This window comes from Mustela nigripes, chromosome 1, assembly GCF_022355385.1.
Source record: "Mustela nigripes isolate SB6536 chromosome 1, MUSNIG.SB6536, whole genome shotgun sequence".
NCBI lineage: Eukaryota > Metazoa > Chordata > Mammalia > Carnivora > Mustelidae > Mustela > Mustela nigripes.
Genome location: NC_081557.1, coordinates 152,653,228 through 152,666,977, shown reverse-complemented (window position 1 = coordinate 152,666,977; position 13,750 = coordinate 152,653,228). Strand labels below are relative to the sequence as shown.

Sequence of the window (13,750 nt, the reverse complement as noted above, 5' to 3'; positions counted from 1 at the left end):
CTAACCCACTAAGCCACCCAGGCACCTCTGTAAAAAACACTACTACCTAAGAAGCACATACTATTTATGAAGCACAAGGTAATGAAATGAGGTATACCTATATCTAAATATGTATTATGTAGAGTTCTAGAAAAAGAACTATGTTACTTACTTTCCCAAAACAGGACTCAGCTCTTTTAAGTCTTCCAATGATGGTGTTTGGTTCAAAAGTTTCTTAAACAGGGCTAGTGGGAAAGGGATGTTGGCAACATTGAAATTGAATAGGGAAAGTCCACAAAGAACCCCAAAGAAAAAATATCTCTTCTTCTCAAATTTAGGCTGAAAAGAGAAAAAAAATTTGATGTCTTTTAATTTTTACAAGTAAAATGGAATATTCATATTACTTAAACCTTTTCTCCTTTTCACAAAGTCAAATCGCAAATTAAAATCAAAAAGTTTGCGGGGCCCCAGGGTGGCTCAGTCAGTTAAGCCTCTGACTCTTGATTTTGCTCAGGTCACGATCTCAGGGTTGTGAGATGGAGCCTCTCATCAGGTTCCACTCTCAGTGGGAAGTCTACTTGAGATTCTCTGTCTCCCTCTCCCTCTGCCCCTCCCCCCACTGGCTCACACATTCTCTCTCAATAAACAAAATCTTAAAAAAAAGTAAAGCTTGCGATAAGAATATTTAGGGTTTATGTGCAGTCATTAAGTCAAGTTAAATCTCTGCCACAGGGACACTAATAGACCCACATTAGGTGCAGCAAACCCTCATAAACTAAAGTTTTCACTTTCTTTTAATGCTTTCAAAAGAAAATTTGAAAAGAAATTTTCAATTCACAAGGAAAAATAGAACTGAACAAAAAAAAATGGGCACCTGGGAAAGGAAGGGTTCCTTTTTATCCAAACATTCTATAAATGGTCAAAAACATACACTGTTTAAGTTTTCCTGTGTGGGCAGAATTGGGAACACAGGGAAAGGGGACTCCATTTTAAAGAAAAGAATCACCTTATTAAAACTGAAGGCTATTTCCATAATTATATGTATCAATAACTCCTCTCCTAAAATGAAAATGTCTAGACAACCTAATTTCCAATGGTGTATGACATGCCTTTTCTATGTTGATAACCGTAAGCAAAAAGGAGAGGACTCACCCTGACAGGAAACCACATGTAGGAAGCCTCCTCAGGATACATGAACATCCCATATTCTGGCCGGGTCATCTCCTCAAACAGACAGTGGAAAAACTCTACCTTGACTCCTCCAGAGTCATGTCCAATTTCTCCACTAAATGAAACCTGAAGAAACACAGCAAATAACATATCACTTCCAGGGCTCAGTATTGCTCTGTATTAAGACTCACTTATTAATCATAAGAGTAAACATTATTTATGGACCCAAGTATTTGGTAAGCACTAAGCATCTTACTCGTTTAATCTTCACAATAATTCTATGAGGCAATGACCTTCAAGAATTTAAAACACTGGGGCACCTGGGTGGTTCAGAAGGTTAAAGCCTCTGCCTTCGGCTCAGGTCATGATCCCAGGGTCCTGGGATGGAGCCCCATGTCGGGCTCTCTGCTCAGCAGGAAGCTTGCTTCCCTTCCTCTCTCTCTGTCTGCCTCTCTGCCTACTTGTGATCTTTGCCTGTCAAAGAATAAAATCTTTAAAAAAAAAAAAATAACTTAAATATTAACTTCCCAAGGTCACACACAGCTAAGGGGTACAGCCTAGATTTAATCCTGTATCTGTCAAGTCTCAGAGCCTGATAACATCAGCTACTAAGCTGACCTCAATTGGTATTATGTAATAAGGAACGTTAAGTTAAATGAAAATAAACATAAAGAAATAAATAATAGTTGGATTTTCAAAGGCTGAAAAACCAGAGCACACATAAGTTACCTACTGGCTTCGTTGTTTACTTCTTGAGAAGGCACCCAGGGACACCAATCTCTACCTAGGATGATTCTACCATAACCCATCTTTGCTCCTTCAAATACTCACTCATTCCTGCCCTTCCTTCTTAGAATCCCTCACTTCAGTGTACAAATGTGTTGAGGTCTCCCTTACTCTTAAAAGAAGAAAATCTCAATACCATTGTCTCATACAGGTAATACTGGCTTCTACTCTAAGTCACCAAATTCTGGAGAATCAGGTACCCCAACTTCCGAAACTATTTCCCTTCTTAAAAGTGCTCTCTTCAAGAGGACCAAGAACATGTGAACCCCTGAATTCCGAGGACCATTCGCACGCCTCCTCTCCCTGATTTCACGAGCTCATTTTATACTTCCAATCCCCTCTTCTTTCTTCACGCTGTTTTCTCCCTTACTTTCTTTTATGAAGCATTAACTAGGTTTTTTATTTCTCTCTTCTTTTTCCTGCTGCTTTAATACCAGAAATTCTTGCAGTTCTGCGCTAGTTCTGCCTTTCCGCTTTCCCTGGATGCTCGATTTCTCTTTAAACTTCACTTACCACCTGTAGCCATTTAACCTTCTTCTCCACTCTACCTTCTCTCTGACTGATGCACACTCCTGTTCAAAGGCCTGCTCAACGTTGCCTTTGGGATGTTCCATGGCACTTCCCCCAAATCTCCTTTTACTGCTTTAAATGGATGGATGCCTTTTCTATTTTCTAGAGATCCAAGTTTCAAACCTCAATAAATTATTCAAAATCTTTAGAAGACGAGGTATTGGGGCACCTGCGTAGCTCAGTCAGTTAAGTGTCCAACTCTTGGTTTCAGCTCAGGTCATGATCTCAGGGTCCTGGGATCAAGCCCTGTGTTGGGTTCCCTCCTCAGTGTGGAGTCTGTTTGGGAGTCTCTCCCTTTCCCTTCCCCTTTGTCCTGTCTCTCTAAAAAAAATAAATAAGTAAAATCTAAGTTGTCAAATCCTTACTCTGTCCCTTCCTATGGGCAAGGTTCTTCATCTCACAGAGCCTCAGTTTTCTCACGAGATTATCAGGAAAATTAAACAGAAAAACATATACAAAACAGTCTGGAAAATGGTGGCTGCTCATCAAATGTTACCTAAATGTTTAAGAGGGATGAATGAACTATAAAAATGGAACTAAAATAACTCAGTGGGCTGGCTTGACATCACAGGTTAAGATTCACATAATGAGTTTGTTAGATTTTTAAAAACTACCTATATGCAAAAATATGTGGTAATGCTACCTCTAACCACAAATCCTAGTGCAACATACTTTTCAAATGGTGTCTTGAACTTGAGTCAAGTCATTCTTTAATCTGAGTAGGATAAGTGATAAACTAAGGTCTATCAAAACATTCTAATAAATATCATCAGGCAAATCTTTGTCGTGATTAAATGGAAAGTCTGGAGCCTAACAGTTGGGCCCAAATCCTAGCTCTGATACTTCTCAGCTGGATTGCCCTTGGGTAAGTCACCTAATTGTTCTGTACCTCAGTTTCCACATCAGCAAAACACAGGAAAAACAGAACCTTCCATGCAGTGTCACTGAAAGGGTTACATAAATATTTGTAAAGCATTCACAGTGTTCTTGGCAAAAGGAAAATGTTCACCAGATTCACTATATATTATTATTATTATCCTGTGTCCAATATCTACTAGTAAGACAAGTTATAGAATAACTAAACCAGATCGCTTCTTGGCCTTTTGGCTAAGATCAAGTGTAGAATAACTAAACCAGAGATCATCTATGTTCATAACATGGGGCTTTCTACAATAATACCCTCAAAAAACTACAGTTAATAAAGAGGAAGTTCTCTTTTCCACAGCAATTTGGGTACATGTATGAGAGCAGAAACTAATCTTCAAATCTCTGTGTCAACCTCATCTCACTGGAACCCTCCCCATGGGGTGACTAGCTAGGCTGGGTCAGGTCTCAGGAGGGACTGGACCTCTTAAGGGTAGTTCTGGACTTTTTAGCTGCCCAGGCTGGGGGAGGACAACCCTTTCAACCGCTGCTCCTCAGCCTGAGGGCAACTAAGTGCCCACAGCTATTCCCAGCAAATCACAGCTACATGGGGTATCAGGGCAACACTGCACGGCAAAGGGAGATTCTTTCTTCTCTGCAAGACCCACTGTCCATCCTTTTATGTTTTCCTTCTCTCAGCAGCAAAAATATAGAGAATTATACTTTACCATTAACTCTCTCCTCAGATCTTCATTCTCAAACTGATTTAGGTGACTCAAAACATCTTCAATCAAGTGACTCCTTCTGACTGTTAGATTCAAAGTGGGCAGCAAAGCTAATTCGGACCCTCCTTGTTCCACAATTCCAGCCAACCGCATACATGCTCTAAATTTCTTCTCCTAGGAAAACAGAAATGTTTCATTCATTTCACCATTTGCTCTAAGTGGGAATTTGGTCAATTTATTAGGAGTGCTTGTTACAAACATTCATGAATAGAGCTTTATTTACATAAGCCACTGGAGAGAAGCCATACATTCAGCATTCACCCTCTACGAGCCGAAGAAACACCTGGTGGATGAAAAATTTTGTGGAGCCAACCAGTGTAAGCAGGAAAGTGACCAGGTGTGGCCTCCACTGGTCCACTTTATCTGGCAACAATTATTAATACTTCAGCTACCAGAGCTACCTGCCATCATTAGGTTAAGAGAATGATTAGCAAGCACTGAAGCAGTATGCTGAACATAACCTCCTCATTTGGAAAAGAAGTTCAGAAAGAAAGCATGCTGCAGGAAACTTCAGGAATGAGACCCCTCTAAAGATATCCTATGCTAGGAAAAAAACCCAATGAGAGATTTTAGGGCACAGATAATCTAAAAAGTTCTATATGAGGCAGAAAGATAGATGCGCATGCGCGCAGCACAGACAGTCTATCTGATCAAACGGCAATTCAAGTCTAAGGCTCTCAGCACAATGAACAATCAAATACTAGGTCCATGAAATTATCACTGGAGGCCTGCTAAAAATTAGGAGAGGAGTTGTAAGAGTTGAAGGAAAATAAAATTCTTGTATCTTTTTTCCTTTCATTTTTCCTTTGTTAAATATTTCATCAATAGTCATATTTACAAATCAATTTCCCATTTTGTTTTATAGTGGTTAACTGCATTATATAAAAGTATCCAATGTTATAACCTATATTTGAATATGATTCACACATATACATATCCAGATGCATATATAAAAGCAATAACAAGAGCAGACACTCTTTGGTGCTTTCATTTCCGGGGGCATTTTCAATAGTTTAGTTTTAAGTTCAAAATCACTTTTTGGATATGTTGACAAATAGAACCAACTCACCCAATAACAGTTCACTGAAAAGAGGACACTTTTTACAAACCTTGATCATGGCACCATTAGACTACCAGCCATCTATGTGTGTCTGCATTTCAAGAGTCCTCTGTCCCCACTATTCCCACTGCTCTGTTTTTTAATTAGACTGGGCTCCTTAAATATGGGTTTGCTAATCCCAACCAAGCCCAAGTCTACTATGCCTCTTTTGATGCTGTACAGAAGACCTGTATACATGGCCCAACCTCAAGGCAAAAGCCCCACAAGCTAGGGGAGCTGTCCATGCTGCTCTCTCTTCTACTGCTGAGGCCCTAATGTGCCTCAAAGCCAGTCCAATCCAAATTACAACAGTCTTTCTTGACACCTTTGGTAGTCTAAGCTCCATGAATGTTAAACAACCATTGTTTTCAATGTTATCAACCCCCAAAATATTGTATACTTAAGAAGGCATTTGTCATCTGATTTGTTAATGAAGACAAAGAAATAGGCATACATACCTGTATTTTTAAAAGTGAATCTGCATACAGTAGTTTGATTTTCGACAGAATATTAAAGATAAATGGAAAATGACTGAATATGACAGGATACTGAGTGTCTACTGAAGTGTCCTAAAAATGGAAATGGCAAGAATTCTGACAAATGAAAGAACAGAGAAATCTTAACACCTTAACTCACAGCCTAAAATCCCTGATACTTAGTTTAAGGTCTCAGTTCTTCTAGCAGAAGCAATCCAAATTGCTGGTCAGTAGTACTTAGATACCTAAAATTCTAAAAAAATGTTTTGTGTGTATCAGTGAGAGATATGTAAACCTAGTACTTAAAAATAAATAAATAAAAATTGAGCTAGTATTTTCCAGTGCTCATTTAACTTAGCAATCAATTGTAAACTCTAGACACTTTCCCAAAGAGTTTGTTCTGCGACAATGTGCACTTTCAAAATGCAAATTAGTTCAGATGCACTGAGAAAAATAGGTGAATGATATAATGTGGATATAGGTGCTGAGCTTATACTTGACTTCTGCCAGTTAAGGGTCAACGTGCTAGGGGCAGAATTCCAACATTCAGAGAGAAGGAAAAAAAGCTCAGGTCAGCTGCTGAACTGGCAGCAACGGCCCTTCAGCTTCAATTTCATAAAATTAAAAAAGGACACACCCAGAGCCACCACCAAAGCTGCAGCCCCATTCTGCTTGCTGGCTTCTGGTGAGTCATGCTGCCTTGTACGCCCACCTAAGAAAGCCCCACTCCCATGTGCGCCATCTCAGTACCACCAATTCTCTCATTAGAGTGTGAGTACATTTCTACCATTTTGTTTGGTGCATTTTCATATTCTTGTGGCACTCTCTAAGAGCTGCTTACCTGGTTAGATCCAAATGATCTAAGGTAGTAAGCGCTTTTCTATGAGGGCTCTGGCTACAAAACTGCATTGGTTTTGAGGGGACTATCTCGCCTTTCCTGTAAGCCCTGTTATTTCTCCTGAGCAATTTTGCAGGGTACAAGGATTGGAAACCCATGCATAAGAGTTATAGCACAAACACCTACATTAACTCACTTCCCCCTCTGATCATACCCTAATGGGGTGACTGGCTGGTTTAGTTGGTAGAGCACGCAACTCATCTGACCCCTCACACTGGGGGTACAGATTAGTTTTAAAAAATAGAATCTTTACTAAATAAATAATAAACACGCTATACTTACAGAGTTAATTTTCCAAGCAGACCTTCTGTATGCATCCCCATAAAAATCAAGCCAGTGCGTAAGCTCGTTTACTTTGAAAATATTTTCAGGTAGTTGACACACAGCCTGGTTTACCTTTAACAAAATATGGCCCATGAGAAAGTTTTATATATATAAAGACAATTCTGCTTTATGGCTATTGATTAGATTATCAGCATAGACAGCAAATTAAACACTCTTTTTCAATGACCAGAATAAAGTTCTATCCAATTCCTCCACTGGCCAAGGCCCAAATTTTCAGGAACATAAAGAATACCTACAATTTAATAGCAGAAATTGATATGATGATAAACTTACTCATACTTACTTTTAATTCATAGAAAAGCTTTAAAGAATTTTAGGTCCAAGGAAAAACACAGCCAAATCACAGCCTAAATCCAAAGTACTCTGGGGCCCAATATATTATGTCCTGTTCTTCAGAGCTTAACAATATACCATTTACAGACGTCTCCCACTGATAGGGCACGTGTGGAACATCCCCCACCTAAACTGGGGGGGTGTCTTCCAGCCTTCATCACCCGATGACCAGGCATATCCATGGACACCCTACAAGAGCACTAATCATCAGTCAGTGAAGACACTGATAATGACACTGCATGCTTTGGACCTGAGTGACAGTAGGTACTTGACATAAATGGGCACAGTCCCCACCTAAAAGACTCACTCTCGAGACGTCCTCTAAAAGCTCCTCTTGGCTTCCATTCACCTGGAATATTGTATTAACCCTGACCTAGACCTTAGATGATCCAAACCTCCAGCACCACCACCCAGAGCATCATGAAGCTGTTTCAACTCCATGATATGGTCCGCTGGAACCTGCTGATCTCAGCCTTCCACATCCCCAGTTGTGGAAAAAGTGGTTGTTTTATCCCTGTGGCTTCCTGTGGTCTCCCTCCTGAGGTTGGGGAGGGAGCCTGACAAATAATCTAATGTCACCATTAAAAGCCAAAGGATAAAGCAGGATTTCTTGAGGATTCTTGTTACTGCTTCAGTATTTCTCAGGATTCCTTTTTTGCAAGTGGAAAAAGCTCATTAGAATATACTTTCCTGTACTTTTTGGTAAATTTCTCAATTTTTCAAAACTCAAATTATTTTTTTTTAATTAATCTTTCTCTTTTGTACAAAACCTTTAAAAGTAGCCAGAGATGGCCACTGATTTCAGCAGTATGGCGGAATTCTCTTTTTTTAAAGCAGTTTGGCAGGTTAGGTATCTTGATTTGCTGAAAACAATAAAAAATACAGGATGAAGTGTAAACAGATATTTTTAATGCAACACCAATACTGTAAGTAGATACGAAATAACCAGGTCAAAAATGAGGTGAAAGCGGCATTTGCCTTCAGAGTATTTGCCAAACCTGGGGAACTTAACTTCAGTTTGCAATGCTTGGGGCTTTGGGGAACGGAGACAAAACCCAGATTCTGTTCAAATTATGGGGCCAATGATAGAAAACCATCTCATAAATCAGGCATCCAAAAGGGCTAAGCCATCAGAGTGAGGGTAAGCTAGAAATGAACAGTCCACCACCGTACCTCGACACCAATTCCAGGAAGCAGACTGCAGTTAGTTAAAATGGTGCCAAGTTGCAGGAAAAAAAGTCACCTACAGAATTTGCAATCACAGAAGCACTTTCCTGAAAATTCACACACCACATTCAGACCACACCTGCAGATCTGAAGAGCTTCAAGCCAAGAATTTAATTTAACATAGTACCTAATGGATGTGGTGTCTCTAGGAACCTGGTACAAGAAAATCTTCCTGGAGAAACATAGCCCTCAAAGAATTCCAAAAGATAATGTTCCAAGGAAAGTGTGTGAGTGTGTGTGTGTGTGTCACTAAACAAAACGAAAGCACACACGAGGAAGATTCAGCAGAAGGAAGAGGACAAAGCTGACCTGTAATGACTTTAGGTACCAGAGGTATAATGCATATGGATTTAAATAAGCAGAAGGAAAGCTTGAAAATAAAAGACCAAGATACCATAATACTGACCAACAAAAAAATTTTTCAAAGAAATGAAACTTCTGGAAGTGGAAAACATAATACTTGGAATGAAAACCCAAAGGGCAGTTTTATTAGCAGATAAAAATCACTAAAAAGAGATTTCATGGACAGAAAAATATAGCTAAAAAAGTCAGTCAGAATGGGATGCACTCACACGGAGAGATGGGTAAGAGACATGAAAGATAAGAATGAGAAAGTCAAACATATAAATAACTCGAATTTCAGCAGGAAAAAAAAGAGTCAGTATTTGTATGGATTTAAAATGTCTAACATTTAGGAACAACCTTTACCTATAAGGATTATTTTCAAAAACTCTACGGTAAATATCCTATTTAATAGTGACATTCAAATTCTTCCTTTAAAATCACGAACGGGGCACCTGGGTGGCTCAGTGGGTTAAAGCCTCTGCTTTCAGCTCAGGTCATGATCACAGAGTCCTGGAATCAAGCCCCGCACTGGGCTCTCTGCTCAGCAGGGAGCCTGTTTCCTCCTCTCTCTCTGCCTGCCTCTCTGCCTACTTGTGATCTCTGTCAAATAAAAAAATAAAATCTTAAAAAATAAAATAAAATCACAAACAACTGAGGGCTGTTGGAGGGGAGAGGGGTGGGGAATGGGGTAACTGGGTGATGGACACTAAGGAGGGCATATGATAGAATGAACACTTAAGTGTTATGTAAGACTGATGAATCACTAACATCAACCTCTGAAACTAATAATATGCTATATGTTAACTGAATTTAAATAAAAATAAAGATTTAAAAAAAAAATAAAATCATAAACAAGGGGCACCTGGCTGGCTAGGTCTTGGCACCACGTGATTCTTGATCTTGGGGTTGTGAGTTCAAGCCCCACATTAGGTGTAGAGATCACTTCATGATAAAATCAAATCAAAATAAATAAATAGGGGCACGTGAGTGGCAGTCAGTTAAGAGTCTGCCTTTGGCTCAGGTCATGATCCCAGAGTCCTGGAATCAAGCCCCACATTCAGACTCCCTGCTCAGTAAGGAACTTGCCTCTCTCCCTCTCCATCTGCCGCTCCCCCTGCTCGTGTTCTCTTACTCTGTCAAATAAATAAATAAACATTTTAAATAAATAAATAAATAAAATCACAAACAAGTAAAGAACCTACCATCACCAACCCTTCTATTCAACATTATAGAGGAAGGCTTAGCCAGTGCAACATGGAAAAGTAAAAGTAAAGTGTGTATGCATTACTTCTCTTCAAACTGCACACAGATAAGTACATACACTCTGATACACATGACTTAACTCACAGAAAACAAAAATTTAAAAATACCAATATAAACATGTTTCCTGACTTTGCTTAATATTTGGGCCAGTTGAAACCAAGGGACCTTTTTTACTGCAAAATAAAAATCGTATCTGTAAGTGTCTGAAAGACCCTTACCCTATGCAGCTTTTTCAGTATTTCTAGGAGAGCCTTAACGTGGTAGTTGTTCTCCGAGCTTTCAGTCCAGTAGTGCAACTGAGCAGTGACGGCTCTTTTAAACATCTGGACTAGTCTGATGAATGCAGGTTCCTGCAGGGACGCCCAGTACTCCTCTGAGGAATACAAACATAAACAATTGTTGGCATGTCATTTCTCTTGGCCTTTTAAAGGTAAACAGAATGAACACTGTCAATTCTATCAGTTACAAAAACATATTTGTGATAAAGTTTTTAGTTAACTACAAGGGCAATCAACAAAGTTCATGAATTTAATGTCCTTGAGAAAAATCCCTTGATATAACAAACACATGAACCTGATCTCATTAATTTGTGGGGAAAAAAAACCTGACAAGTCACTTTTTTTTTTTTTTGCCCAGATCCAATAGCATGTTGTTTTAAAAAACCAGAGTTAAGAATTAATTGCAATTGCACAGCTTTCTTTTTCTCACTCTCAGTATGAGTTTTGAACTCTTAAACACTTCTCAGGGCACCTGGCTGACTCAGTCAGTAGATCATGGGACTCTTAATCTCAGGGTTGTGAGTTCAAGCCCCACACTCAGCTCCCTCCTCTCTGCCTGCCTCTCTGCCTACCTCTCTGCCTACTTGTAACCTCTGTCTGTCAAATAAATAAAATCTTAAAGAAAACAAAACAAAACAAACAAACAAACAAAAAAACCTCCCGGGTTATCTGGCTAGCTCAACAGAGCATGTGACTCTTAATCTCAGGGTCATGAGTTCAAGCCCCCATGTTGGTCCTAGAGCTTACTAAAAAGAAAGCACACACATCCATGCACCTCTCAGCATTGTGAAAAACCAAAAAATGCTTTACAATAGTTTTTCAACACTTACTTACCTAGATTTCATAAAAAACACAAGAAAGAATGGACTTCTTTGGGCTGAATATGCTATTTGTCAGAATAAAAACCTCATTAAAATCTAATCAAGCCCCTAGACCTAACTTCCAATGCACTTGAAGTAGAGAAGGCTGGAAATAATCAGACAAATTTACATGTATGGTGTTCTACAGGACAACTGACCTAGACTCTTAAAAAAAAAAAAAGGCTGTAAAATACTTTTATGTCAAGTACAGAAATGTGAGTATGGCCTAGATATTATGGAATTATGACTAATCTTATTAGGTGTGATAGTGATTTAACACAGGCTCTTAAGAGATGCATGCTGAAATAATTATGGGTGAAATGTCATGATGTGTCCAACTTACTTTCAAGTATTTCAGCAAACATAAAATGTAAGCTGCTCATAAAGAACAAAGCACACATGGCAAGAGGTTAACTGTCGTTGACTCTAAGGCAGAGGATATATGAATATTCATGCACTATTCCTCCAATTTCTATGGAATTTTTCATAATAAAAATCTGGGGACAAAGGACTTCATGACCAAACCACATATGTACCATTACAACAACTCTAAAAGGGTAGTGAAACAACCTACTTTGGATGACTACAATATTTACTACAGCATCTTTACAATATACTAAGAATATGAACTAAAAAACAGCAACATAGTTAACAATTATCTAAGTTTTTCTATAACTTTACCAGGTGTGCATTTCCACTGAGGGGATGGTTAAAGTATTTTCAAAATGTAAATCATCAGTCTTACCTAGAACCCGTAAAGATTGGTCATTCATGGCACAAATAGCCTCTGCAAATGGAACCACCAGGCTCTCCCAGTTGTTATAATCATGCATCATAGGACACTCAGGGAGAAGGAAGAAAATCTCTAAAGCTTCTTGGTGTGGAGAATGAAATGGAAGATTTTTGAGCAGATTATCCCTGAGACATGTGGTTATCTGTGGTCAAAAAGATCAGGGAAAAGACACTCAAAACACAGCAAGAACTAGCTGCAATTTGTAATAAAATAAAATCTAGAACCCGGAGTTTCATTCCACCAAGGAATTGGAATAATCAGTCCTAAAACCCATGTTTACATTCAATCTCACATAGCTTCCCAACTACTCGAGGTATAGATACGTGACAAGTGTCATCCCATTTAATTCCTGAGAAGCATTGAAGGAGATGGAGAAGAAATCATCTTAAAGTTATACTGGATGAACAAGGAAATCAAAATAGGCAGCCCTCCCAATAACAAATACTACATTCTACCCCCTCATTCCACTATCCTACCTCATTATCTTTAAAGAAAAAGAATGCATAAGAACCCCCAAAAGCAACATGAAATAACCCCATAGGAACAAAAAGCAATAACCCCAGCAACAAAAATAGCATGGTTTCCTCACAGGACCACCTGCCTCATCACCAACTCTCCACTACAAACTCAATCTTTTAGTCCTTCTAATCTCCATTTACCATTCCCCATATCAGAACACAAGCATTCCAAGAAAAATTCAAATGCAATTCTGAAAGTTTATGTTAGATGTGCCCAGATAAAAGAAATAATTTGTTTCAAAATCCACTGAGAAGCTATACTTACTTAGGAGTACTCATTTGTCAAGTATTATGCTAAGTGCTTTACATATGTTAATCAGGTTATAGTTCTTCGGGAACATAGATGGTATTTTAACCCCATTTTATAGACAGGAATTCTGTATCTGCACAAAGTCACAGAGCTAAGTGGGAATCTCTTCTGGATCTTTCTGACACCAAAACCCAATCTCTTAATTATTAAATTATGATATGAACTAAATGGTGTCTCTAAATGGACTAATTCTTGTAATTATCTATTTCTGTATCAAAACACTATGGCAGGCTCTACTACATGGTTCAGTCTTTGGAGTGAACATATCTCATTACTCTAACACCTCCCGGTAACACACACCCCTCCTACCTCAGTGCTCATCAGCTGCCATACCACCCAATCTCCCAGCCTTCCCCTTAAACCTGCAGAACTACTGTGATCCTCTCACTTCAGCCATCTTGTTCCACACACTTGTGTCTCAGTGTACTTTCCTGCCTGCCAGGGATGCCCCTCCTGAGATAGGCACATGGTAAACTCGTACTTCCTCTGGGGACCTTGATTTGATTGCTCTAAGTAGAGATGACCATTCATTGCCCTAGAGATGACTCAATTCATCCAGAAATATTAATTATACACTAACTAGATTCTAAGTGTGGCATCAGGGAAAGCAGCGGAGCGTAAAACACACCCAGTCTTCCCACTAATGCCTGCGTGTTCGTGTTTGTCCCTAAGTGTTTTAAAGACTGGGAGCATGTCTCTCATTTTCACCAGGAGTCCGCACCACAGTGCCCTACACAGAGCAAGCATCCAAGAGTCTACTGAATGAAGGAATGAACTGCAAAAGTCTGTGAATCTGTGTCCCAGAAATCTCAAAATAGAAAGAAACATTACAGGTTTTCTTAGCCAACTAT

General features: G+C 39.1%; 1 protein-coding gene across 1 annotated transcript in view; it reads right to left on the bottom strand.

The window, feature by feature from the left end:
* Window positions 1–13,750, bottom strand: part of HERC5 (HECT and RLD domain containing E3 ubiquitin protein ligase 5) — a 41,982-nt gene that overhangs the window by 8,696 nt on the left and 19,536 nt on the right. Inside the window, exons 12-18 of the mRNA XM_059375813.1 lie at window positions 12,024–12,213; window positions 10,359–10,513; window positions 6,910–7,023; window positions 5,712–5,822; window positions 4,098–4,268; window positions 1,132–1,275; window positions 152–318 (exon numbers count right to left, since the gene is read on the bottom strand). Coding sequence (XP_059231796.1) covers window positions 152–318; window positions 1,132–1,275; window positions 4,098–4,268; window positions 5,712–5,822; window positions 6,910–7,023; window positions 10,359–10,513; window positions 12,024–12,213 — 1,052 coding nt within the window. The remainder of the gene's footprint in view (window positions 1–151; window positions 319–1,131; window positions 1,276–4,097; window positions 4,269–5,711; window positions 5,823–6,909; window positions 7,024–10,358; window positions 10,514–12,023; window positions 12,214–13,750) is intronic.